Raw genomic sequence first — 27,778 nt, 5'->3', positions numbered from 1 at the left:
CAGCCGTTACTGTCTCTTCTCATCAGCCCGTCCCCCATGCCACGCTGGTGAAAAGGACAAACACAAACCCTCCTGGATTCTTTTCCAGGAATTTGCACATGAATGTTGCAATTTAGAAAATCATTCCACCGAAATCTCAAAGGTGAAGTCAGCATGTTGCAGCACCCTTACCTAGAACAAAAGCATGGCTTGGCATCACACTGTAAGCTAGCCTCAGGCCACAGGGTCTCAGCCAGCCTCAGGCCACAGGGTCTCAGCCATGTTTCTCATGTCTAGGGTGAGCCCGGAGAGCCAGGACCAAAAGGAGGAATCGGGAACCGGGGCCCTCGTGGGGAGACGGTAAGGTCACAGCGCGCTTGGGGTCAGGCTGTCGCTGACTCTTTGCTGGAAGGTGCAGGAAGCCAGGAGAGGGTTCCAAATAAAGATGAGCCTTGCTTCTTGTATTATTGGGGATACGGCTGGAAATACTGAAACTTGCTCATCCATGGCAAATTAATTTAACAAGTTTTATTTTATTGGCAGGGGTAGAGAGGTGGGGCGGGCCGTGGGTAGAGACATTTTTTCCCCTGTGTTTTTCCTGATACAAGAGAATGTAGAGGCTAATGAAGCTTAAACTACCTTCATCTTAGGTCCCGCAAATGCTTTGCAAGCATAACTAGATGAAGCTTTTCTGCAAAGAAGTAAATGTCATTTGGGTTAAAATGGAATTGGATTTGATTAGGTCTCAGTCCAGAAGGAAACAATTTCTTTTGAATGAGACATCTTAGGAATAGAAATTATTACCTCATTAACTCATTTTTTAAATGCTATTTAAAAACGCCCCAAAAACTCACCAACAATAATTTTGTAATGTACATTTCTACGTTACAAAAGAATAAAGAAATCTACGGTCCATTGTGACTTTTTCCAAAAGGAGTCATGGCACCTAAACACTATATAAAAGGACCAGGTTGATCTGACTGTTTTAATTCCAAGCATCAAAATATTTTTCTTTCTTTCATTTTTGTCTTTTCAACTAACTGAAGTTTAAAAACGAATCTGTTTGTATTACTTTTAATCTCAGAAGCACAGGGAAAAAATCAGACTTCAAACCATTGAAGGAAATCTCTTCCTGATTCTGTTTCTATTAATTTGGGTCCACAGATCTCTAGTTGTCGATATCTGTTGAAAACTGTAAATTAACTAAGTGGCAATTCCTACATATGTTAGAGATAGTAATGTACAATTCACACAAGTTCTTCTGATTCATAATTAATGACGTCCAGTTCTGAATGCTCCTCATGAGACAGCAACAGGAACAGATCTGAGCATGCTGGGGGGAGGTGTTGGAAAGGAGGGGTCTAGGGGTGATGACTTGGAAGGAAGGGAAGGGATATGGGGAGGGGGAATATGACCTGGGCCTGAGAGACGGAGTTCAGTGTTTTGGTTTTGAAGTAGAATCAAAGACTTATGGATGCATAGAATCAAAGTAACCATCAAGATTCCTGTCAATTCTAAGATTCTTGGGGTTGACGAGTCTTTGATTCTACATCCAAACAGAATCTTTACCAAAAGCAACCAGCAGTTCTTTCTATGTTAGTCCGCCAGTGCCATTTTGCTACAGGAGTCCTTTGAGCCCACCGCCTACAGAAATGGTCTTGTTCACACTTGGAGGATAGGACAGGAGCAGGAAGTGTGCCTACTCCTGTACCTTAGTCTGCAAACATTTCAGGAGCTCAAGGATCCACTTCTCAGGGGCAGCGGCAGGGCAGAGACGGTGGTTATGGTGTGCCAGGCATGGAGACCTACAGTCACATCTCTTTCCCACTCTTAGGGAGATGACGGGAGAGACGGAGTTGGCAGTGAAGGACGCAGAGGCAAAAAAGTACGTATCTGCTGAGGCTTATCCAAGCGTCCTTGCTGCCAGGAGGCTCCAAGGACAACTTCTGATGTGTTGTGTTTTAAAAGAATTATTTCTTTAAAAATTGTCTTTGTATTTGAGTGAGTGTTTTCTTTTGATGACTCAGCAGACATTTCTTTCTTTCAAGGTCAATTTATTTTAGATGAATTTAAATTAGAATCAAGTATTAAATAATCTATTTTTCCTTTATAGGGAGAAAGAGGATTCCCTGGATACCCAGGACCAAAGGTAAATAATCCCTGGTCGGTGAAGCATCATCATGATTTTGGGATGGTTCTGGTATGTCCATGGACTGAGAATCAGAATATCTTGGCATTAGTCTTGGGTCAGCCACTCAGTTAACTGGGCTACCCTGAGAAAGACCCTTCCTTCCCTAAAATACTCTCTCATCTGTCAAGTGGAGGTCACAATACAGACTTGTCCTGGTGTTTATGAGATTTAAATAAAATATGCTGCAATCAAAGTACTCTGTAAGCTGTGAAATGATATAACCTACATGACAGTATCATTGCTGATTAATTAAATTGAGACCATCTGCAAATACCACAAATATAGTAGTAACCCACTGGAAAAGTGAATCAAAGCTAACCACTTGGCTGCCCTGGAAAAGTGTGACCCACACGTCTCCTGGATGTCTTGCCCCAAGGACCCTCAGTGAGATCTTCTGTTCCAGAGCTTACTGTGCCACTTCTCGGCTTTCTTCCCAGGGTAACCCAGGCGAGCCTGGGCTAAATGGAACAACAGGACCCAAAGGCATCAGAGGCCGAAGGGTAAGTTTGCGTGGGCCTTGGCTGCAGGTGAGGAATGAGAATGTATGTCTCAATGTGATTAACTGCTGAGGCTTTGACAATTATCCTTCACTTGCACCCTGGCCAGGGATAGCACAGGGTGGAAGGAAGGGAATCCTGAGCCCCAGAGCAATGTCCTCAGGGTGCCACCATGGCTGTGGTCCATGGCTCTCCTCCTGTAAGTATATTCCTCTTCCTCCAATTCACCTCCAGGGTCGCCAGCCCAGCTCACTCCAGGCACAGCACCCACCTACAGTCTCGAATCTCATTATGGGTGACTGGGAAGTCTGTGCAGTCACTTTGGGCCATACCCACCCAGACGGCCAGGCAATGGGAGTGAATGAGGCATGGAAACTGCTTCTGAAGCCTCTGGGCTTGCAAGCGAGCCAGGCCAAGGCCATGGGCTCCTCAGACTACTGGTGCTGAGATTCTTCTTCCTTAAGTGACTTTTGGCCCTGATAGCTCTTTTCTTTTTATTCTTTGTGTGTGTGTGTGTGTGTGTGACAAGGTCTCACTCTGTTGCCAAGGTCTCAGTCTGTCATCTGGGCTGGAGTGCAGTGGTGCCATCTTGGCTCACTGCAACCTCTATCTCCTGGGATCAAGCGATCCTCCCACCTCAGCCTCCCAAAGTGCTGGGATTACATGCATGAGACACCACACCTGGCCAGATTATTCTTCAATGGATGTTTACTCACCCTTTTAAAATGGCAGAGTCTTCAATTAGCAAATTGTGGCCTAGATCTGTGTAAATGTTGCTAACAGTTATTTTCAGCCTCAAATGTAGTTTAAAAAGAAACATAATAATCCTATTAATTTGATCAGTGAAGACAGTCAAACTAGATCATTTAATATCCCAAAGAGCTTTAAAACATTGGGTGATTATCTACACTGAACACATTAGCTAATTCACTGTCTGTTACCTATTCTCCTGGGAGTCCTTAGTAATCATATTAATGGTTCTTGGGAAAGCATCTGTCTTACCTTAGCCTGGCAAAGAACACAATATACAACACCTCTATAGTTGGTGGGGGACTCCCATTGGCTTTGTTGAGGTTGCTTGTCCCTAAACTTGAATTTAAGAGACATTTTAGCTCCCTTAAAGTGAGAGATTTCTCGTGGTGATGGAGTCCCTTGGGTTAGATCACTTTTACCGTCCCTTCCAACTATAGGAGCCTTAAATTCTCCACTTTCTGACACAGTTGAACAATGTTTGTTCTGCTCCCTCTAGGGAAATTCGGGACCTCCAGGGATAGTTGGACAGAAGGGAGACCCTGGCTACCCAGGACCAGCTGTAAGTATTTATCCAGTTCTGACCCAGCCACCTGGCGCTGGGTGCTTTACACGTGGTCCCTGAAAACTTCCCACCATCTGCTTTGCTCACAAGAAAATGTGCTCTCTTTGTATTTGCTTGGTTGTCAAACCGCTTCTCTGACATCATGATGCAGCAAAGAGATTTTGAATTTTAGAGTAACAAGAAACTTTAAAAAAATAGGTTTCATGGGATATCCTGTCATCTAGGGAGTATTGTAATTTGCCTTTATAGTTTCCTGGCATAGGTGCATTTGAGGTTTGTGTAGAGGAGAAACCAAAGAGGAGAAATCTAAATACCTTTTGCTTGCATCTTGTAGAGGCAGTGCAATTATGCCAGGCCTTGGTTTGACAATGCTTCCTGTGGTCTATGAAATCCCCAAGGGAGCTCCTGATTTGTGGTTAAAGCCCACTAGTCATGCTGCCACCAGGAGCCAGGAAGGCATCCTCCCACAGCCCTTCCAAACCTCTTTATTGCTAATACCTTTGTTTTCTTATTTGAATTTCTCCATATATTGCCCCTCAATATTGAAATTGGTGAGTTTCAAAAAATAATGGAAAAGATAATTCGGGAGTTGGAAAATCATTCCTAGAAGGAAAGGTTCAGGGCTTAGTTTGGTTGAATTAGGGAAAAGAAGGCTGGTCAGGTGGGTCTGATTGCTGTCTTTAAGTAGGTGAAGTGTTGGGGGGAGCACATTAAGCCAGTTCCTGCAGAAGACCAAGCAGGCAGAAATAGCCTCCTGGAAAGACAACTAATGGCCCATGAGATGCCTGCTGGGCTGTCAGGGTGGTGAGGTTTAGGCATGGGACAGTGAGGGAAGCCACGAGTCAGTCCCTAGAGCTCCTCGGTGTGGAATTCAGCTGGGATGCTTTAGACATGGAGGGAGCCAGGGCAGCTCAATGATCTCTTACTGCCCCTTCGGCAGGGGACAGCGTATCAAGCAAGTGTGTGAAAGGGAGCTCTTTTCTCAAGAGAAGCAGAATCTAGACCCAAGTTCACTCGTGGGCTTTACATGGATTGGTGGTGAGCTTCCTGGTTTCAGAACATGAGACTATTTCAAAAGCCAAATGACCTCCCAGGGAAACACATTTGCTCCAGAATCTTCTCTTTTTTGCTTTGCAAGGGATAAAATCAGGTTTATAGGGAGAGGCTGTAAACAATCAAGGTTATCCAGGGGCCCCTTTGTCTTGCTCTGTGTATTTCTGGGGGCCAAAGCCTGTTTATTCGAACTCCCCATCTACTGTGCCTCTCACCTTTCGTTCCTTGGTTTTACAGGGTCCCAAGGGCAACAGAGGCGACTCCATCGATGTAAGTTCCATGTGTCCAGAATGACTCATTAACCTCATGAGCCTTTGATTTGCTCTCTTTACATATTCTTTTATTTTCTTTTAAAGCAATGTGCCCTCATCCAAAGCATCAAAGATAAATGCCGTAAGTACATGATTTTCTGTTGTCTCACAATGCATATTTTTACATTCGAAATTCTCACATGGTAGAGCAGTCTCTCACCCTTTCTTCTCTTTGCTTCTTTTCTAGCTTGCTGTTATGGTAAGTTGATTTTGGTGACTTTCTCCTAAGGAAAGGAAGCCTCCCTTTTGTAGTAAGTACAGTTTGTCTTTAACCCTCCGCCCTCCACTTTCCACAGGGCCCCTGGAGTGCCCCGTCTTCCCAACAGAACTAGCCTTTGCTTTAGACACCTCTGAGGGAGTCAACCAAGACACTTTCGGCCGGATGCGAGATGTGGTCTTGAGTATTGTGAATGACCTGACCATTGCTGAGAGCAACTGCCCACGGGGGGCCCGGGTGGCTGTGGTCACCTACAACAACGAGGTGACCACGGAGATCCGGTTTGCTGACTCCAAGAGGAAGTCAGTCCTCCTGGACAAGATTAAGAACCTTCAGGTGGCTCTGACATCCAAACAGCAGAGTCTGGAGACTGCCATGTCGTTTGTGGCCAGGAACACATTTAAGCGTGTGAGGAACGGATTCCTGATGAGGAAAGTGGCTGTTTTCTTCAGCAACACGCCCACGAGAGCATCCCCACAGCTCCGAGAGGCTGTGCTCAAGCTCTCAGATGCGGGGATCACCCCCTTGTTCCTTACAAGGCAGGAAGACCGACAGCTCATCAACGCTTTGCAGGTCTGTGCTCTGTGGGTGCTGTTGGCATCTCCCTTTCTTCTGGGGCTCTGAAAAGGTTCTCAGACACGTCCATGCTCCTTTGTGGCTTCATGTCCCATAGCTCCTAAAACGTCCCCAATGAGGCCATCTGCCTGAGAACTTCTTTTGTGAGGTCTCCAGGACAACCTCGTGGCTCCAGCACTACAGGGACGCCTACATGCTTGTAGCACTGCCCCCAGGTCCCTCCTCACATGTTGACAGCTCTTGCCGGTTAGTGATGCTAGTGTTGGTGACACTCTCTATCTACTAACAAGGTGGTGTGACTTGTTTGCTTTATTCATGAGGACCTGGACGTTTGGATCCGTCCTGTCTCCTCCCAAGATGGCCCCCTGTGCACACTCTGAGCTGTGTCTTACTGTGTACTGGGCATTTGCTTCCCATAACTGGCTGGTGAGGTTTGTATCATCAGTCTCACCTCATGGATAGGAAGATCCTGCTGTTGGTGAGGTGCTTGTGAGAGGCTAGGACCCTAGTCCATTAGACTCTGAAACCCATGTGCTGATGATACCCATTCCAGTCTCCACTCTGTCCCAGTCGGCCCTGAAGGTGAATATCCAGGGTGGCCTTGGAGGCCTGCAGTCTCTTAGTGAGGTCCCCAAAACTATGCCGACTCAGCACCCCCAATCTACACCACTGTGCAAAGCTTTCTTCAGTGAGGCCCCAAGGGTCAGCCCACAGAGAGGCCAAGTGTCGCTTGTAATTCTATTAAATAACTGGTTTAATTGTGTGTTTTTTTTTGTTTTTTTTGTTTTTTTTTTTTTTTGAGACAGAGTCTTGCTCTGTCACCCAGGCTGGAGTGCAATGGTGTGATCTCGGCTCACTGCAATCTCCACCTTCCAGTTTCAAGTGATTCTCCTGCTTCAGCCTCCTGAGTAGCTGGGATTACAGGCACTCGCCACCATGCCTGGCTAATTTTTGTATTTTTCTTTCTTTTTTTTTTTAGTAGAGACGGGGGTTTCACCATGTTGGTCAGACTGGTCTCGAACTCCTGACCGCGTGATCTGCCTGCCTCGGCCTCCCAAAGTGCTGGGGTTACAGGCATAAGCCACCACACTCAGCCGACTGGTTTAATTCTTACATCAATTAATATTTATTCAGTGCATTTCTGGTGATACTGTTCAAGACAGATGGGTGGCGGGTAGGAAGGAGTCCACCCGGGAGTCAGGAGGCCTTGGCCTGGTTCCACACTCCCCCCACCCATTGAAAGTAATGTGCACGCCACTTAGCGTCCCTGCGTCTCAGATTTTTCACCTGTAAGTTGAGGCTGGGGCAGGATGATTGCTAATGTCTTTCCTTCCACACTGGATATTCTATGCTTTTACCACAGCCTGTGTCGGCAAAAGACATTGAGTCATCACTGCCGTTCCTCAGAGCTTGTTCTGCCAAACACAGGATGATTTGTGCATAGAGCGCTGGGCTTGGGAATTCAGTGTTGAAGTTGGGCTACCGGCCATGTGCTCTTGATGGGGGGGTTCATTCACATAAGTCTGTCCTTGTGTGGGCTGAGGGACCCAGAACCACGTGAGTTTCTTAGCATGGTTTCAACAAGATCAAAAAATTGTTCATTCATTAATTATTTGCTCATTCATTCATTCAAACTAGCTATTTGTTAAATGAATAATTACTAATCGCGTGCCAGGTACGGCGATAGACAGGACTCTTTGCACCCACTGGGAGTGATTTTGTTACTTGCTTTAACCACACCTGAGAGGGTGGGGAAGGGATGGAGCTCCCATATTGTTGCTAAAAATAACGATAAGATTAAGTTCCTACTATTTGCCAGAGGATACACCAGGTACTAACATTTATTATCTAATTTAACCCTCCAAATGACACCATTAGGAAGGTATTACCCCCCATTTTACAGCTGAAAAAAACTGAACCCCACTTGAACGGGATATGAACTCCAGCTCACCCTAGTAGAATAAAACCTATGTCTTTCTATTATACTCAGAGCCTAGCCCCACCCCCAAATGAGAAGATATTCCCAATACTGCCCTATTGGGAAGTTAATCTATTTTATTGATGTAGCTATGATTTACTCCTCAGCCATATTTTCAGATATTACTGATCATGTACGCCCCTACCAAAATTGTTCTTTTGTTTAAACCAGATCAATAACACAGCAGTGGGGCATGCGCTTGTCCTGCCTGCAGGGAGAGACCTCACAGACTTCCTGGAGAATGTCCTCACGTGTCATGTTTGCTTGGGTAAGCTGTTTCTGTAACAGGAAGATCTGCTCAGCTGCAATTGCAAAACATAATATCCACAGGAGAGTGAGAGAATAATGATGATCTGTAAAAAGAGCTTGAGTTCAATTGATTCACAAAGCCTCGTATTTACCAGAGTAAATACTACTGCAGCAGTTTCTATATTCAAAATGGACCTCCCAAAACAGAGCTTCTCTTTGATGGGGGATAATTCATTTTATAGGTAACAAAGGAGGAGGCAGTTTCTGCTTAAGTTTTGACATTAGAATCTAGAATGAAAATATTGGCACTAGTGACTTTCTAGAACATATTTCTTCAAAGAGTGGCAGAGAAGTAATATAATTTTTCATTTCTTTTAAAAATGCCAGCACATGGTATACTACAAAGATTTTAGGTTAGTGATTTGTTTCATTTACTAAGTATTAGGTGATAGAAACTGAAATCTGGCCATAGGCAAGATATAAATTGGTTTTGGTTGTGATCCTTTTTTTTCTTTTTTTTTAGACAGAGTCTAGCTCTTGTTGCCCAGGCTGGAGTGCAGTGGCACAATCTTGGCTCACTGCAACCTCTGCTTCCTGGGTTCAGGCGATTCTCCTGCCTCAGCCTCCAGAGTAGCTTGGATTACAGGCATGCACCATCAGGCCCAGCTAATTTTTGTATTTTTAGTAGAGACAGGGTTTCACCCTGTTGGCCAGGATGATCTCGATCTCTTGACCTCGTGATCCACTTGCCTCGGCCTCCCAAAGTGCTGGGATTACAGGCATGAGCCACCGCTTCCGGCCCACTTTTGATCTTACGTGATCATTTTAATCACCCAAGTCTCCCAGCAGATTGATGAGCTGTGTATCCTGCTGTGGGTGTCACAGAACAAATAGGCTGCCATGCTTCTTTCTAGACATCTGCAACATCGACCCATCCTGTGGATTTGGCAGTTGGAGGCCTTCCTTCAGGGACAGGAGAGCGGCAGGGAGCGATGTGGACATCGACATGGCTTTCATCTTAGACAGCGCTGAGACCACCACCCTGTTCCAGTTCAATGAGATGAAGAAGTACGTAGCGTACCTGGTCAGACAACTGGACATGAGCCCGGATCCCAAGGCCTCCCAGCACTTCGCCAGAGTGGCCGTTGTGCAGCACGCGCCCTCTGAGTCCGTGGACAATGCCAGCATGCCACCTGTGAAGGTGGAATTCTCCCTGACTGACTATGGCTCCAAGGAGAAGCTGGTGGACTTCCTCAGCAGGGGAATGACACAGTTGCAGGGAACCAGGGCCTTGGGCAGTGCCATTGAATACACCATAGAGAATGTCTTTGAAAGTGCCCCAAACCCACGGGACCTGAAAATTGTGGTCCTGATGCTGACGGGCGAGGTGCCGGAGCAGCAGCTGGAGGAGGCCCAGAGAGTCATCCTGCAGGCCAAATGCAAGGGCTACTTCTTCGTGGTCCTGGGCATTGGCAGGAAGGTGAACATCAAGGAGGTATACACCTTCGCCAGTGAGCCAAACGACGTCTTCTTCAAATTAGTGGACAAGTCCACCGAGCTCAACGAGGAGCCTCTGATGCGCTTCGGGAGGCTGTTGCCATCCTTCGTCAGCAGTAAGTCCTGCATGGCACAGCATGTGCCCTGGCCTGGCTTTATGCTCGGGCCAGGAGAAGTGTAGGAACAGTCATGGAAAAGACAACCGATGTGTTGACAGGAACTGTTTCATTCATTGAACAGACATATATTGACACCTGCCATATGCTACAAATGCTTTTAGGAGCCAGAGTAAGCAGGGAACATGCAGACAGAATCCTTGTTCTCACTGATTCCTTTATTCCACCACATTTGACCAAGCGCCACCTAGTCATAAGGCACTCTTGGTGTCCTTAACAGTTTACAAATGGGTGGGCAAATGGATCAAATGCACATTTATTATGCATGACATAATAGGCTGGCATGTCGCGAGAGAAGTGATTTCTGTTAGGGGCACCGGGGAAAGCTTCCAGAAAGAGTTGCTTTGATCGGGGCTTAGCCACCAGCCCCGTGCTTGGATACCACTGGGTCTTTGCTCATGGGGCTCCCCCTCCCTGGAATGCTCTCCACCGCACTTCAGCAGCAAACACATATTCATCTTCAAAGTTCAATTCCAATGGCTTCTGCTCGCCGTGGAAGCTGCTGCTCCCAAGGCCTGCTCATGGTTAATCCGGACACCCTATTTAGGGCATCTATTACCTGGCCTGTTGATCATTTATTTGTGAGTCTGTGGTCCCCTAGACTGCTCTTTGAGGAGGTGCAGCCTATTATAGTTTCCAGAGCCTGCGTACAGTGTGCAGCCCAGGGTCAGTACAGGCAAGGCTTGGAACAAATGAGGGGGATTTATAAAGTATAAATAAACATGTATATGCTAAATGTTTATTATTTAAGGCAATGTTGAGGTCTATGAAAACAGTATTCACGTTTGTGAAGGTCTGGCCCCCAAAAGATTCAAAGAAAAATGTGAAGCAAAGGTAAGCCCCCAGGTTCACCCACAGGTCACTGTTCCTGTCTTCCAAAGATTAAAAACAAAAGCTTTGTTCAACAAAGCATTGAGAAAATCTGAAAAGCAGTTGGATTATAATCTGATGTCCAAGAGTCTAGAACTTGTTAAACTCTCCACTTGATTTTTCTCCTATCCCTGTCTTCTCTCTCATGTTGGATAAATATATCTTTAACTTAATCACCCAAATATTGCCAAATAGAACATATTGGCTTACCATGTTTTATGGATCCAATGCCATCATACTTTATGTTTAAAATCACTGGACATAGTTTGTCTGATATAGTTAATTCAACAATAATTATGGGCTAAATAAATGTTATGTGATTCATTTAACTTGTTGACAGATTAATTTTAATTTTCATGTTATTAGCATGCGGTTCAATTGTTTTCTTTGTTTTTTTTCTTTAGGTGAAAATGCTTTTTACTTGTCCCCAGATATCAGGAAACAGTGTGATTGGTTCCAAGGGGACCAACCCACAAAGAACCTTGTGAAGTTTGGTCACAAACAAGTGTAAGTGATTATAATTATTGTCTTAAAAATTGTAGCACTGCAGGGAATGTACAGGTCCTCCAACCACCTCCTGACTTTATGGGATGAGGACCTTGAAATCCAGAAAATGTGACTTCCCAAAGGTAATGTGGGTCATGCTTCTCAAATAATATGTTTTATCAGTTAGCTTTTGCCATGTAACAAGCTACCCAAAACTTAGTGGCTTAAAACAACAACCACCGATTTATTTTCTTACTTAATTTATTTAGAGACAGAGTCTTGCTGTGTTGCCCAGGCTGGAGTGCAGTTGTGCAATCTTGGCTCACTGTAACCGCTGCCTCCTGGATTCAAGCAATTCTCATGCTTCAGCCTCCCGAGTAGCTGGGACTACAGGTGCATGCAGCCATGCCTGGCTAATTTTTGTATTTTTTTTTCAGTAGAGATGGGGTTTCACCATGTTGTCCAGCCTTGTCTAGAACTCCTGAACTCAAATGATCTGCCTGCCTCAGCCTCCCAAAGTGCTGGGATTATAAGCATGAGCTACTGGGCCTGGCCAACAACCACTTATTTAATTTGCAATTCTGTGGGTTAGCAATTTTTGTTTGGGCTCAACTGGGTGGTTCTTCTGTTTTCTCCTTGGATCCCTTATGTTTGTGGTCAGCTGCTTGTCAGCTATAGAGCTGCTGGTCTAGAGTGGTCTCAGATGGGCTGGCTCATCTCTGCTCCATGTGGTCTCTCATTCTCAGCAGGCTAGCTTGGGTTTGTTCACCAGGTGACCTGGCAGGGTTCCCTGAGAGAAGACAAGTGTGCAAGGCCTCTTGTGACCTAGGTTAGAACTGGCCCACTGTTACTTCTGCCACGTTCTATTGACCAAAGCATGTCCAAAGGCTAACCTAGATTTAAGAGTGGAAAACTAGGCTTGATGGAAGGACTTGCCACATTACATTGAAAGGGCATGGGCAGAGAGAAGGTAGATAATTGAGACCGTAGGTCCAAACAATTTACCGTATCTGGTGTGAAATGATTACATAAAAGAAGGATTGGATACATCAAAAAATGGACTCCATGTCTTCTTAAAATTATTAATGCTGTGATAACATGTAATGATGGTAATAATAGGAAGCCATGTGCATGTTCTATGAAGACTGACGGGAGGGGTGGGAGTGGGCAGGACTGTGGCACCCATGCCGATGCTGCTGCCTGGCCCATGTGCCGTGTTTCATGCCCTGCTCCATCTCGGGTGCCAACCCTAGGAGCAAAGAGGGCAGCGGGGGCATGTAACAGAGGGCCAGCGGGGGTGATGGGGCTGCAAGAACTGAGCCCCTGCAGCGTGTCAGCAATGTGTGCTCCTTAAGAGGATGTCACAGTATGTCATGCTTTGGAGGGAAGTGCAGATTCTGCAGATTCTGAACTTCGTACACAGATGAGATGTGAACGCAAATGATCCCTGAAAAATGACTATCTGGCTTACTGCTGGCTGACTCTCAAGATGGGGAAAGAGAGCCCATCTCTTCCTACTGCAGACCCTTCTGTCTATCACCACTTAAGTCCTTCAGCTCTTTCTTTTGACCTCAGAAGGAGTGGCTTTAAATCTCAGCATAGCAAGAATGAGTATCATTGCTAAGGCCACTAGGACCCTTATCGTGGCACCGGATGCTTCATTTAGCTTTGTAGCCTCTATTTTTCTAGGCTCTAATGATTCGTATTTTTTCTCTGAAACCTTCCCTGAAATTGGCTCAACCTTTTTATCTTTAGGAAAACAGAATGAATGAAGTAACCTAGTATTTGAAGTCTTATGATATTAACTTGAAAATATATTAATACTTCCTAGGACAAGTAGCAAGATATGACTATAAAATAATATATTTTCTTCTAAGATCAAGAAAGCTATGAAGTGTGGGTCCTTGTTGTTATGTCTGTTTGATTAGGCTGCTATTCTCTCTAGATATTGGTAATAGATCAAGAAATTGTAAAAAAAATACACATACACAAAAATTAAGAGAAATAAAAAATATATATACTCCCAATAATAAGCCCTGGGAGCAAAATAGTGCATGCTAACTTTATAATTTTCCAGCTCAACATAGCATTTGATTGAGTGGATATTTTCTTATAATGTAAGTAGCTAACTACTGATTTCATTTAATTTTTGGTGTATGTTTTGGTTGGTTAATTGCTATAATGAGAACATTGTTGGATATTATTATTGTCTCTTATTTTCTCTCTGCCTTTATTTTAGAAATTGAAAGATGTTTTTGTAGAACAATATAAGCTTCATTTTTAATGGTTCTATTTTTCAATATGCTGTTCCATATCTTTTTTTAGGGAGGCACAGATCCTTAAAAGAAGGAATTTAATATATGCACTGCTATACATAATCTATAAAAACTATTGCATGCATTTTGCTAAAACAAATTTAATGTAGCTCACGGGGTTATGTCTTTGTTTATTTTAGATAGCGGGTAAAAGTAGAGGTAATATTGAATTTGTCTTAACAGAAATGTTCCGAATAATGTTACTTCAAGTCCTACATCCAACCCAGTGACGACAACGAAGCCGGTGACTACGACGAAGCCGGTGACCACCACAACAAAGCCTGTAACCACCACAACAAAGCCTGTGATTATTGTAAATCAGGCATCTGTGAAGCCAGCCGCTGCAAAGCCTGCCCCTGTGAAACCGGCCCCTGCAAAACCTGTGGCTGCCAAGCCTGTGGCCACAAAGACGGCCACTGTTAGACCCCCAGTGGCGGTGAAGCCAGCAACGGCAGCGAAGCCTGTAGCAGCAAAGCCAGCAGCTGTAAGACCCCCCGCTGCTGCTGCTGCAAAACCAGTGGCGACCAAGCCTGAGGTCCCTAGGCCACAGGCAGCCAAACCAGCTGCCACCAAGCCAGCCACCACTAAGCCCGTGGGTAAGAAAGCCCTTGCTAGGGCTGCCATCTTGTGACATCCTCATTTCCTGCTCCAGGGTGTGTTCCTCAAAGCCTGCATGTAACACACTCAGAATACAGTCCTTGATCTGGGCTTGTACACCTGGATGATGTATTTTAAGAGGTGTTGGTTAGGGACTCCAGCCTCCCACTCCCCATCCTGTGCCCTCAATCCTGTCTTGCGGTAGGGATGGGAAGCTCTCATTCTCTCTGGAATGTCAGTGGGGGTACAGCTCACCTCACCTGAAAATTGAGTCATCTTAAACTAAAGGGAAAAGTTTCCTTGTTGAAATAAGGTTTTAGCTCCTATTTAGGGAGTGAGAGAGACAGAAAGAAAAACACTGCAGTTGGTTCTCAGGCAGCAAGGCAGATGTTTCCGGGCTGGTGTACGGAGCCGGACTCGCCTACCTTAGAACATGCCTTGAAAAGGTCTGGGGGAGCCCTTTGCAACTGCAAACTTTGTCTCTGCCTCATACCCACAGAAAAGGGGCGCTAAGCTGTGTGCTGTGGCAATACTGGGTGTTCAGTCCAGCAGCTTGAAAAGTCAGAGCCTGGACCATCAGTCATTCCCCAAGGCTCAAATCTATGCTCATACTGACCATGAGAAAAATATTGAAAGCAATGGCAAAAACCACAATTACTCTGCACCAACTTAATATATTTCAGACTGAATTAGATACAAAAGGTAGATGGCTTTAATGAGACCAAGAGTATGTTATTTTATCATTTTCCTAAAGAAGATACTGGAAGACACTACCGAACGTCACAAGCTGTAAAGGAAGGCTCATGATAAAATGGAAATTATCTTCATTTGATGAACAGTATGAAAGAGAGAAAGCAGAATTCCTTTAAAAGAATTTCATGTCATACCCTAAAATTTTATGACTTAATATATTTTAAATTATGGGGCTCATTTTGTAGCAAACACAACTTATGATTAGTATGCTGCATTTTCAAAGTATCTTCTTAACAGGGGAGATTTTTAATAGAAAAAAAGTTGATGAATAATGAGATTTTTCATTACTGTGAATTTCACATTTCGTGTATGCTGATAGATTATAAGAGCAATATTTTTTAGGGGCTTGAACAAGAAATTAGTTCCCCGCTTCACCTAAATTTCAAGGCAATTTGTCTGTTAACACATCCCTTTCAGATTTCCTCTCTCGCTCACGCACAACAGTCATGGAGGATTTTATTTTCTATCTTCACACTCTGATCTATCTTTCAGTTAAGATGTCCCGTGAAGTCCAGGTGTTTGAGATAACAGAGAACAGCGCCAAACTCCACTGGGAGAGGCCTGAGCCCCCCGGTCCTTATTTTTATGACCTCACCGTCACCTCAGCCCATGATCAGTCCCTGGTTCTGAAGCAGAACCTCACGGTCACGGACCGCGTCATCGGAGGCCTGCTCGCTGGGCAGACATACCATGTGGCTGTGGTCTGCTACCTGAGGTCTCAGGTCAGAGCCACCTACCACGGAAGTTTCAGTACAAGTAAGTACATGATCAGTACAAGTCGGTACCTGATTTCTATGTAGAGTATCAAATAGGACACAAAGGAGACACTTACTTATTGAATCTATTCTGAAATAATCACAAATTAGAAAAACAACAACAACAACAAAAAACAACTCAGCCTGGGTGCTTTGGTGGCAGCCTAAGTTTATAAAACACGGAATGGAAATGGGATTCCATGTGGGATGCAGTCCTGCCCTCTGGGTCCTGGGTTACTTTATGGAGGAAGCCAGATCCACGTCGCCTGAGCACAGCCCTTTCCAACACTGCACCCGGGAAAGATGGCCACGTCTCCCAGCGAGGGCTCCTGGTTGCCTACCACCCTGTCCAGGTTTCCATGTTCAGGAAAACCCCAGCCAGTCACTGGCTCCTTAGGGAGTAATGGAGGTGTCCCTGAAGTCTCACCGCTCTGGGGGTGGAGGATGTCGATAGCTGAGTCTCCCTGCCCTGATCTCACCATAGTTGGGCTCTGCCCTTGGCTGGCTGTTGTCCCCAGGGCTCCCCCATTTCACTGAGGCCTGCACTTGAGTGCTGTCGCAGCTTTTCTTAATTATTCATGGTCCCCTCTCTCATCTTTCTAAATTCTTTCTGAATTCTAAATTCCCCCCTCCCATTCTTCTTGACCCCCACTGCTCCAGGAATGTGAAGGGAAGGCTCCTCTTTTCTTCAGGTCAATGCTATTCAGATCAAGGAACCAGCTTGAGGAAAGGGAATTCCCACCAGTGCCATGGATTAGGCCCATAGAGATATGAGTCCAAAGACCCAGTCAACCCTAGGGCTCTATTTTCCTGGACAGCAGCAGAAGAGGCTGTCTGGGAAGCGAGAGGATTTGCTCAGAAGTTCAGGGATCCCCTCCTGTCGCTTATTAGCACATGGATCCAACTTTTAGCCCACAGCATAAGCCGTGGATGTAGAGGTGTCTTGGATCTGTGTCTTTCAATCACCACTCCCCCACATAAGACATTAATCACAGCAGGCAACCTTATATCAGTCACTAAGGATTCCCAAGCCCTCCTGTTTCTGATTTACCTACGAGTTGCATATATTTTTCTTTTATAGAGAAATCTCAGCCCCCACCTCCACAGCCAGCAAGGTCAGCTTCTAGTTCAACCATCAATCTAATGGTGAGCACAGAACCATTGGCTCTCACTGAAACAGGTGAGTTGTGAAACTATTAGGTCCATTAATGGCACTAAGAAAATACCCATCTTGATTCCAATTTACCTTCCTGGGTTCTAAGTCTTAGCCCAGGCATGACTTCTATGGGGGAAAAGGTCCATGTCAGCTCTGTGCAGCCCAACATCATCTTATTCTGCATAATCCCAGGTGTAAATGGAGTCTTACTTTACCTGTGATCAGACTCAGTGAAAATTTGATGGGAGGTGCTTTTGGGGCTATCACTAGAATTCACGTATCCATTAGACATTTCTCCTGTGCCTCATACTGGGACTCGAGTTGATTTGTGGTCTGTGATGCTGTGAAGATTGGCGTTTCATTTACTCAGTGATTTAATCTAATAAAAAAACTGCTTAGAAGAACACAAGACAAATTTGGCTGGAATCCATGAAATGCATGGGTTTGGATCTGACCCATGGGGTGTTCTGGTCCGGACATCCTAAGCACACACCCCAGCTTAGTGTGTGAGTCTGTGATACTGTCTCTCATGTGCTTGAACCCCAGAGTGTGTGCATAGTCTATGCTAAGTTAGTGACTGGTTAGGTGTAATTCAGGAACTGACAGCTGTTACTTGCTTTTGTTCTTGGGCAGTGAAACTCTGAGAGACCTGGAATCTCTCATTCAGCAGAATGTGGACTTGGCTTGTTCATCCGTGAGAAACTGATTATTAAAATAGTTGATAGGCTTTGCTTAAGAGTGTTCAGCAAAGAATGATGGTGCTAACATAAAAAATGGAAATGCCATGGGAATTTAGATATAATACTGTTTTATAGACCTGAAGCAAAAGCTTTCTGCTAACTAGGGGACAATTCATTATTTTTTGGTGTATCGTCTACTGTCAGGAGGAGGAAAGCATTTCTCTTCACAATGCTCATTTCTGTAATTGATTTTAAAGGTGTTTGCTGAGTGAGCCTGTTAGGCGACCCCACCATGGTGCTTGAGCTCAAAGAGAAGCCACAAAGAACACAGTAGATTTTCCCCAAAGGTGTGGGTCAGGACAGATTCAACTCTAACTTCAAAGTTGCTGAAATCTGTGTATGTCATTTCTCACTCATTGGTTAACTTCTCCCTGAATACAGTGTGGGAAATAGAAAAATTTTAGCCAATTTAGTGCTTCATTGAGAGAAAAAGACTTGGAGTAAACTAGAGATCAGAGATCAATAATGAGTAAACTAGACAGCAAGATTTGGGGATGTTTTTGATTCTCTTATGTGTGGTCCAAAAGGGACAAGATTGTATAAACAGTGCCTAGTTCATATAAACAACAATGTCTTTAAGCAAGGGTCTGGCTGGGCTGTTTTGTTTTTCTTTTCACATATATATATATATGTAGAGAGAGAGAGAGAGAGAGAGAGAGGGAGAGAGAGTTGTGAGGTTCAGAATTAAGAAGGTGCTTTTGATCCAGACCTTTAACACTGAGATCGCCTGTCTACCTGTGATAAAGAGAAAAGAGCTTTTGAAATTGGGGCTTGTGTTTCTTTCAGGGCTGCAAGTAGTTGATACAGATGAATCTAAATAAAACCTTTCTCCTTCATACTAATTGGGGCATAACCCTCAGACCCAGGATGTGAATGTCCTCTCACCATTTCACGTGTGTGTGTCTGTGTATGTATGTGTGTACACATGCATATGTGTGTTTTCCTTCCCAGGGTGAAGACATAAATTACCTTTTTTTTTAAAAAAAAAAAAGAACAAGGCCCTGCATAATTGATCTCTGATCTCTTAAACTTAATGACTTCATAGTAACAAACAAGCACTTAACCTGCCTTGGCCTGATGAATATATGTTGGTGTACACACAGTTATGGCATTTTTGAGAGCTCTTTTTGAATTACTAGGTTGGTGCGAAAGCAATTGCAGTTTTGCCACTGACAGTAATGGCAACAACTGGAATTACTTTCGCACCGACCTAATAAATGGGACATTTACTTAAAAATGTCTAAAATTCAAAATGGATAACCAGAATTGGGAGAGGAATCCTTATCCTCCCCACCCCTACCAACCTCTCTCCCTCCCCTCCTCACCTTCTCCTATAATTGTCATTTTAACTACTTCCCCTGGGGTGGGGGGAAAATTTTTTAATGGTTTTTATATATTTGGATATAGAAAAAGGAGTGACAATGAATCACTCTTTATTAAATAACTAAAAAAAAGATAATAACTGCATGCTTACTCAGTAGTTGCGTGTGTATTTTGCATCCAAATTCCAATGACCACAATATGCATTATTTCTCCAAATATACATTTTCTAGACCATTCAGGCAAAATGAAGTTTTAAAAATATATTTTTTATATTTACATGTGTCCATTTTAATTCCTCTTACTTTCTGCAGCATCCATTAATTAGAAACATGTTTACAGAGATGGGTCCCTTTCTTAGTATTAAATAGTAGATGCTACTGTTTGCTTTTTTACTTCTGTGAATAAAAGATGCTGTCTTAAGAATCTGTATTTTTCATAGTTTATCATGTTGGATTCTGGGAACCTGGTGACCTGTGTTTGAATCTGTGAAGGAATTTGTAGGTAGAAACACTCTGAAATGAAAAGGTTCCTAGTCCTGGGCACCTAAGGCAGGGGAAGAGGAGAGGACCAGTGTTACCATTGGTTTTCATTTGCATATGTTAATGTTTGCCCATTTTGACAGTCACATTGAATAGATGCTTGTTTATCAGGAATTTGAGTCAGGCATGTAATGCGAGGGCAGTCTGGTTGGGGCATTTTTTGTCCTCCATAAGATCTGGCCCTGTTTGGTATGTGGCAGGGAGACTCTCGCCTTTGAGATGAAGGTTGATTCTGTTAACAGGCCTTGATTCCATTAATATACCTAGGGCATCGTTAGCAACCACTCAGGATTCCAGCTTTACAATATTACATGATTTGATTTTCAGTGGTTAATATTTGTGTTTTTTTAAATAAAACCAAATGAACCCCCACAAAAATATCTCACTCCACTTTTTGCTTTGCTCAGCATCTAAAAGAATTATACTCCAGCCACTTTTCTGTCACACATCTGCTGCCTATAAATGGCAGTGAGCAGCAGTGGATCTTTCATTCATTACCATGGCCTCCTGAAAGCATGGGTGTGCTGGGCCTTTCTGCCACCTGCTTTGTCGCTGCTGATTTTGACAGTGCTATGTAGTTGCTAATTTTGGTTTTAGGCTTTTGTTACCACCTCCCTCTTCTCCCTTCTCATTTTTAGCTAAGGAAGATTTGGATAGATATTTTCTATGCATATTACTATTAAAGCTAAGACTGTCTAGAATTTCTAAACAACAACAACAACAAAAATCTAACTTAAAATTTACTTTTTGCAGTATTACAAAATGAATCCTAAATTATTGGCTTAATCACATGTGTTAAAGAAGTTTCAGTGCAGAAACTAGACAAAACAACTAACAAAATCATCATGTCCTTTATTATTTATTCTTGAAATTAGCAATCTGTAGAACTGATCACATTTTGTCCGAGTAGACATGACTGGGCCAATTGTATAGCCCTGAAGGAACCATCATTTTGTGTTTACTAACGTTTTACTTATTGATTCTAAGATGCACAATTTTCTTCTCATTGGGACACTTCTGAAACTGAAATGTGACTTAGAATTGACAATATATCATGGTTTATTGGTAGCATTTTGTGTTACTTAGTGGAACATAAAATAATGGTGCATCATAAAATTAAGAGCTCTTATATTGGATAGAATACAGTATTTGGTTGGCCATGTTCCATGTGAATATATATCATCGATTAGCATAAAATGGTATATTTGGGGGAAATACCTGACTTTATGTTAATAATAATTTAAAGAACAAACTAATCCCACAGCTGAAGTAAGTTAAATAGCTACAGGGATTTAGGAAATGGTCCTCTCCAGGCTGTCTGTTGTTCATCGCTGTGTGAGGATGTTTTCTGGTTAGTTGTCGTGTGTGGGTTATGATGAGCCCAAAGGAGTGTTTTTTATCTTGAAGTCTTAAAAAATAGAAGTCCATTGGTCAAGATCTGAAAGAGTAAAATTTAACCACAGCTACATTTTAAAATAAAATTAAAAATTGGCTGGGTGTGATGGCTCATGCCTATAATCCCTGCACTTTGGGAGGCTGAGGCAGGAGGATCACTTGAGGTCAGGAGTTCGAGACCAGCCTGGCCAACATGGTGAAACCCTGTCTCTACTAAAAATGCAAAAATTAGCCAAGCATGATGGCTCATGCCTGTAATCCAGCTACTGAGGAGGCTGAGGCAGGAGAATCACTTGAACCTGGGAGGCAGAGGTTGCAGTGAGCTGAGATCATACCACTTCATTCCAGCCTGGGCAACAGAGTGAGACTCAGTCTCTAAATAAGTAAATAAATTAAGTAAGTTAAAAATTTGGTAAGTTTCCTTGGTACCCTTTGAACTGATCAATGCTCAAAATGTAGACGGCGGAAAGTGTTTTCATTCAGGCAAATCATACCTGCATCCAAGGTATGGAAGTACTTTATACTGTAACAACAATGCCGAGTGAGAAGGTGATTGAATTTTCTTGTTTTGGGGACCATTAAACTGATGAGGAACATGTTGGTGATTGAAGCATAAACACCTCTCAGTCTGTCTTCCTTCAGTTTGCTCAAGGAAGTACTTACATCATGATTTGGAAATCAATATGTTTGGGAAATGTCAAAGCTGATGCCTTTAAAAATGCATTGAAACACTATGGGAATATCAAACTATGAAAAAGACAAGATTTTCCAATCAATATGTTTTCCACTTTGAAGAATACATATATTTTTTGCTGATTATAAAGTTAACAGATATGCATTGTCAAGCATTCAGGATGTACAGAGAAATATATTACACGATTCTCATTGTGACAGCATTGCTGGCTTTTGATGAAAACCAATAGTGACCCGATGCATAGCCTTCCTATTTTTTTCTATGAATATTATTGCTTGTGGGAAGGTGCATGCATCGCACATGCGCATCCACTCCTGCACATCATTATTACAAAAATGGACTGTGGGGCTTAGGGTGCCTTGCGCCCCACTGTTTTTGAATGGTTGTTTTTAGGATGTTCTAGGTAGGTGCCTGTGGCTCCTGGGAACAGGTGGGATTCCCAGAACAGGGTTTTAACCTAACATTGTGCTTGCCTCCGTTTCCTCTCTTCTATTTGGATGCTTTCCTGAAGCCCAGTGACCAATAGTAAGGAAGTTTCAGCAGACAGTGGTCTGAGTCAGGCAGCCTTTCCCCTCTCTGTTTTCCAAGCAAACTTAGTTACATTGGTATTCTAGGTTAGGAAGCCGGGGAAGGTTGTGGATAATTTTCAGTCCCCATTGTCTTTTAGGCTCCCACTAGGTTCTCAATAATAAAGAAGAGCAAATTAAGGAAGACTCAGCCATGCGCTCCTCTCAGATAAAGAGAAGGCTCTAGCTTCCTACAGGTTATGCCTGGGGGGCAGACTGATTTCAGAGGGAAAAGATGAACAACTATTGCATCCAAAGACGTGTCGTTCTAGGGAAAAGTCCAGGTTAAGTTCAACGAGGGCCAGCCATCTCCCTTTGTACTCCAGGACATTTAAATACTTTTTTTTTTTTTTTTTTTTTTTTTGCTTTAAAACAGTTGCTTTAACATATGCACTCATAGCTGAGTAGAGTCCAGCCAAAACCACGTGTCTCAGAAGTCAAGATTATGTGGAGTTTGCATTAGAAGCCTTCTTAAGAACATAAAATCCTCCGTTTTCATGCTTCAGAAGTAGAAAAGTCCAGGTTTTTGTCTTTGAATAGTGCTGGGTTCTCACCTCACTAATATATTTCTCTTGGTTTTCCAAATATCTGCTTGTCCACAGTAACAGTGTCCTTATTTTCCACTAGTAAATCTTACAGGGTCTCAGTAGTGACTCTCACTGAAATAAGGGCAGAAAACACCAGTGCCGTGGTGTGGAACCGGAGGGCTAGGGTGGAGAGCCAAGGAAGCTGGAGAAGCCAATCAGACGGGGAGTGGAGTGTGCTGCTGTGAGGCCACTCATGGGCTGGGTGTCCGTGGCTCTGGGCAGACCTCTCGTGATTGGTTCAGCAGAGCCCAGGGGACTGGGAACTGAACAGCTAAACACAGATGGTCAGGACTGAAGTGCACTTGAAACAAATAAAATAGAGCAAATAGGGTCCATTGGCCAACGCTCTGAGAAGGAAGGAAGAATAGGGAGATCATTTGACGCCGGCCTCACGCTAACAGGGAAGCCACCGGTAAATGAGGAATAAGTTTTGATGGTTAAATTACCTTGCCTTGTCAGTTCTCTCCAGGACCTTCCTTGACAGCCAGGCATTTTCCTTCAGTTATTGGCATATTTGAGAGAAAGAAGGTTGTTTTTGTAAATTGTCTTCATTTTATTCTGACTTCCTGGAGTCTTCAAAGGCTCTCGTGGGGACCACTGGCTTTCTGGGCCCTGAGAGCGTCTGCAACTAGGAGGTGTTGTAACTGTGGAGCCACGAGCCACCAGCCACCAGCCTGGAATTTGGGTGACAGCAGCAACCAGGAAATGTTTTAGATCAATTCTGAGCCTCAGTCCTGTGCACCTTTGAGTCTGGTCCATCGTGGGTGATCCAAGCTATGATTATCCACTGAAGACTTAGGTTTTCCTTATCCTTTTTGGTATCTGTCTGAAGCACAGATGCTCACCACCTCCGCAGCTGTGAGCAGCCTGCCTCGCTGGGGACAAAGGAGATGGAGAGGCATCCCTTTGTAGGGGAGAGCTGGATAATTCCAGCCTGTTAGCTACTCACAGGAACAGGCAGAATTATTGGCTCCAGGGAGTTTTGGAGAAAGAAGGTTTACGTTTTCAAACTTACAGATAACAGTTGACATCAATGCTTCTCTTTCCCAGAACAATCTGGAGTTTGCCAGAAAACTCTGTAAACAGGAGTCGTGCTGTGTGTGAACTGTAAACTCTTCTCTCCAGGCGTCGAGGGGACCTTTGCTTTACTTTGCAGCTGGGCTACATCAGACGTGTGCATTTGAAACATAAACTTCCTTAACTGGGAAAAGAATGCTTCTCTGTCTTCAAAATAGTTCTGCTATGTGACATTTTTGCCATCATGAATTTTACATCAGTGCTAGCTCTTCGTTTTATGTGTTTCATTTGGCAGGTCACAAAGGCCCTTGGCTACCACACATACGTGCATACACACACACACACACACACACACACACTCATGAAGGATTTTCTTTTCTGCTTTACCTTTAATTTTCAGTCTACTTGGCTTGTAATGAAAGGTAGAGCCTTATTTTTGAACTATATCCCAACAGAATCGAATTTCCCTTTTGCCAAGAATTATAAAACCCTGAGGTTTTAAAATTCAGTTTCTTTTCTGGGGATTTAACATGGAAGGACTTGGAGGGCAAATGGCCCAGTGATTGGAAAGGGGAAAAACAATTCATTTCATTTAAAATTATTCAATAACCATTGCCAGCATTTGGGATTCTGAGTGCTGTTTATGAAGCCCTTTCATTGATATAATTTCATCTATCTCTCACAATGCTGTAAGCAATTCCTATGTCCATATGGCAGTGAGGAAATGGAGATTTGAGCAGGTTAAGGGAGTTTTCACCTGGAAGCTCTTCTTTTTTTTCCTTCTGCCACAGTAGGGTCATCAGACTGTCAGCCCCAGCACTGGGAGCCGAGTAACACGCATGTTCTCATTAATAGCCTTTTCTCATGTTTTTATTAAAGACATATGCAAGTTGCCAAAAGACGAAGGAACTTGCAGGGATTTCATATTAAAATGGTACTATGATCCAAACACCAAAAGCTGTGCAAGATTCTGGTATGGAGGTTGTGGTGGAAACGAAAACAAATTTGGATCACAGAAAGAATGTGAAAAGGTTTGCGCTCCTGGTAAGTGATTCTTCCTTGTGTTTATGGCTTCTGCAAATAAGAGATTCAGGTCAATAATTCACCTTGAAAAATATTAGAAGTGCAATGATTATGATACATGTGAAAAAGAAGATAAAGTGTATCCTCAGATAAGGAAGACGTTCAAATACAACCCATGAAATTTCTTTTTGAATTCCTATTTTGGGTTTCTAAAAACATATTGTCCCTTGTCATTCTTCAGAAATGTTACTAAGTTGCTGTTATTTGTAAAATATTGCACCAAAAATGATTCCTGGGAAGATAATATAATGAACAACTACAGATAACGCCAAAGATAAATAACCCCCACAAATTTATCTTTTAAATAGTTTTGCTTCCTATAAATAACAATGTTGTCACTGGGGCCATCCAGTATCTCCATTATATTGCGCAGTTCAACTGGTAATAAAATAAACACTTTGAACAGAGCCTGGGGTCAGTGCCAGAATGGGGAGGGTTCAGTTCGTATAAAGGCCTGGTAGATGGTGCAGGGCAAAAGAATGGGATCAGATTTCCCAGACATCCCTGGGCCCCGGGGCCCCAGGCCAAGAAGGTCACAGAGGGCCTTTGATGTACTGAGTAGAAAAGTGAGACAGGTGATGGAAACCAGAGGCTGCGGGACTGTGTCATGATAATGACAGTGCCCTTTTGGGTCAGTAATGTGGCTTTTCCTCTCTTCTCTCGGCTCATCACCTCACCCCACCGACCCCCTCTCTTGACGCTCAGTGCTCGCCAAACCCGGAGTCATCAGTGTGATGGGAACCTAAGCGTGGCTGGCCAACATCATATACCTCTTGAAGAAGAAGGAGTCAGCCATCGCCAACTTGTCTCTGTAGAAGCTCCGGGTGTAGATTCCCTTGCACTGTATCATTTCATGCTTTGATTTACACTCGAACTCGGGAGGGAACATCCTGCTGCATGACCTATCAGTATGGTGCTAATGTGTCTGTGGACCCTCGCTCTCTGTCTCCAGGCAGTTCTCTCGAATACTTTGAATGTTGTGTAACAGTTAGCCACTGCTGGTGTTTATGTGAACGTTCCTATCAATCCAAATTCCCTCTGGAGTTTCATGTTATGCCTGTTGCAGGCAAATGTAAAGTCTAGAAAATAATGCAAATGTCACGGCTACTCTATATACTTTTGCTTGGTTCATTTTTTTTTCCCTTTTAGTTAAGCATGACTTTAGATGGGAAGCCTGTGTATCGTGGAGAAACAAGAGACCAACTTTTTCATTCCCTGCCCCCAATTTCCCAGACTAGATTTCAAGCTAATTTTCTTTTTCTGAAGCCTCTAACAAATGATCTAGTTCAGAAGGAAGCAAAATCCCTTAATCTATGTGCACCGTTGGGACCAATGCCTTAATTAAAGAATTAAAAAAAGTTGTAATAGAGAATATTTTTGGCATTCCTCTAATGTTGTGTGTTTTTTTTTTGTGCTGGGGGGAGGGGATTTAATTTTAATTTTAAAATGTTTAGGAAATTTATACAAAGAAACTTTTTAATAAAGTATATTGAAAGTCTCCTGGGTGTGACGTTCTTGGCGGTCTTGTTTCCATAGCAGCGATTGTCAGAATCACCCCTAGGCTGGGGAAACTGGGTTTGGTTCTGGCCCCATGGACCTGTGCAACAGCCTTTCGTTTCCAGTGGAGGAGGCAAAAGAGCTTTATCAGCCAGTGTGCAAAGAGACCGGGTGGAGACAAGCATCCCCCGCTTGTGGATTCAGCCCCACACGCTCCAGTGCTCCATGGCCGAGCGGAAGGTGTTCCTGCTGTTGGGTCCCGGCAGTGTTTCTGATTTTCAGAGTCAGGCTGGCTTCCATCTTTTCCTCTGACTCTTGGTTGGCCCTCAGAGCCTCAGCCTCCTCCTGTCTTCCTCTCCACAGTGATCCTTTCCCAGGGGGTTGATTTGCTTCCTCTCACAATGGCTGAGAGATTCAGTGTTGCCCCACGACCCCCAACCCCTTTCCTGGAGTCTCAAAGCACAAGGTCTTTCATTTTTTTGTTTTTCTTAAAGACTGTTTTTTTCTCTCTTCAGAAATAATACAAGAAACCAACAAATACATATTCAGGTGGCACTTGAGTTCCACTTACAAAGGGAAAAACTTATTGGATAAAATACATATGTCCTGACAAGTGCTGAGGGTAGAATTACAGGAATCTTGGGTGTCAGCAGAAATGTTTTATGTAAAATCGGGCTGAATTTGCCAGTTGGTCTATTGGGAAAGGAGAGAGGAGTGTGGCCCTCTTCAGAAGCGCCACTTAGTCCCCACAAGGTCGCCATGACCTCCTCCCCAGTCCTCTTCTATCTCGGCAGCTACCATGGTGTGCTCAGGTCAGTGTGCTCTGAGCTGTGACCCTTGGTGACCAACCCTGGGATCCGCCCGGCACCCAACACCAGCCTCTTGCAGGAACTTGCGGAGCAGAGAGCTGTGGGCCCAGCTCCCATAGCGGTGGGCTGAGTGCTCCACTTCCCAAGGGATCCCTGCCCCCGCCGCCCCCATTGACTTGATCTGCTATGGACCTAAAATGAGCATCACAATCTGGTTTTACTTTTTGGGTTCCTCCAGAAGCAGCCCTTAGGACTAAGGATATGGGTGTGAGTAGTTTATTTGGGAGGTGAAGGAAGTCACTGAGTGGCTGAGAAGTGGGGAGTGAGACAAGTAAAGGGAGAGCACTGTTAAGAGGTGTACAGTCAGTGTCCACTGTGGGTGCCCAGAGCCTAATCCCTCGGGGAAACCCTGGGAGCACCTGTGGCACTGCACCTCGTAGGCCAGCAGAGGGCTGAAGGAGTTTGGGTAGTCATACACCTGTTTCCACGGGTCACTGAGGCATTCATGCGGTGGTCCTCTTGGCTTGCAGGCACACTGGCAAAGGGGCCTTCTGTGG

The 27,778-nt window shown here is 43.9% G+C and overlaps 1 protein-coding gene across 14 annotated transcripts in view; it reads left to right on the top strand.

Moving 5' to 3' along the window:
* The window catches only part of COL6A3 (collagen type VI alpha 3 chain), a 90,663-nt gene extending 64,250 nt beyond the window's left edge, over nucleotides 1-26,413 (top strand). For all 14 annotated transcript variants that reach the window (XM_055380639.2, XM_004033417.5, XM_063695310.1 and 11 more), the window contains 17 exons: nucleotides 277-339; nucleotides 1,814-1,864; nucleotides 2,093-2,128; nucleotides 2,608-2,670; nucleotides 3,917-3,979; nucleotides 5,273-5,305; nucleotides 5,392-5,428; nucleotides 5,534-5,545; nucleotides 5,643-6,136; nucleotides 8,289-8,385; nucleotides 9,281-9,979; nucleotides 11,314-11,416; nucleotides 13,894-14,306; nucleotides 15,553-15,816; nucleotides 16,897-16,995; nucleotides 24,712-24,876; nucleotides 25,621-26,413. In XM_055380639.2, the coding sequence (XP_055236614.1) occupies nucleotides 277-339; nucleotides 1,814-1,864; nucleotides 2,093-2,128; nucleotides 2,608-2,670; nucleotides 3,917-3,979; nucleotides 5,273-5,305; nucleotides 5,392-5,428; nucleotides 5,534-5,545; nucleotides 5,643-6,136; nucleotides 8,289-8,385; nucleotides 9,281-9,979; nucleotides 11,314-11,416; nucleotides 13,894-14,306; nucleotides 15,553-15,816; nucleotides 16,897-16,995; nucleotides 24,712-24,876; nucleotides 25,621-25,661 (2,733 nt within the window). In that variant the 3' untranslated portion in view covers nucleotides 25,662-26,413. The remainder of the gene's footprint in view (nucleotides 1-276; nucleotides 340-1,813; nucleotides 1,865-2,092; nucleotides 2,129-2,607; nucleotides 2,671-3,916; nucleotides 3,980-5,272; nucleotides 5,306-5,391; nucleotides 5,429-5,533; nucleotides 5,546-5,642; nucleotides 6,137-8,288; nucleotides 8,386-9,280; nucleotides 9,980-11,313; nucleotides 11,417-13,893; nucleotides 14,307-15,552; nucleotides 15,817-16,896; nucleotides 16,996-24,711; nucleotides 24,877-25,620) is intronic.
* The last annotated feature ends 1,365 nt before the right edge of the window (nucleotides 26,414-27,778 follow it).

This window comes from Gorilla gorilla, chromosome 11, assembly GCF_029281585.2.
Source record: "Gorilla gorilla gorilla isolate KB3781 chromosome 11, NHGRI_mGorGor1-v2.1_pri, whole genome shotgun sequence".
Lineage (NCBI taxonomy): Eukaryota > Metazoa > Chordata > Mammalia > Primates > Hominidae > Gorilla > Gorilla gorilla.
This window is presented reverse-complemented; position numbering and strand designations above follow the sequence as displayed.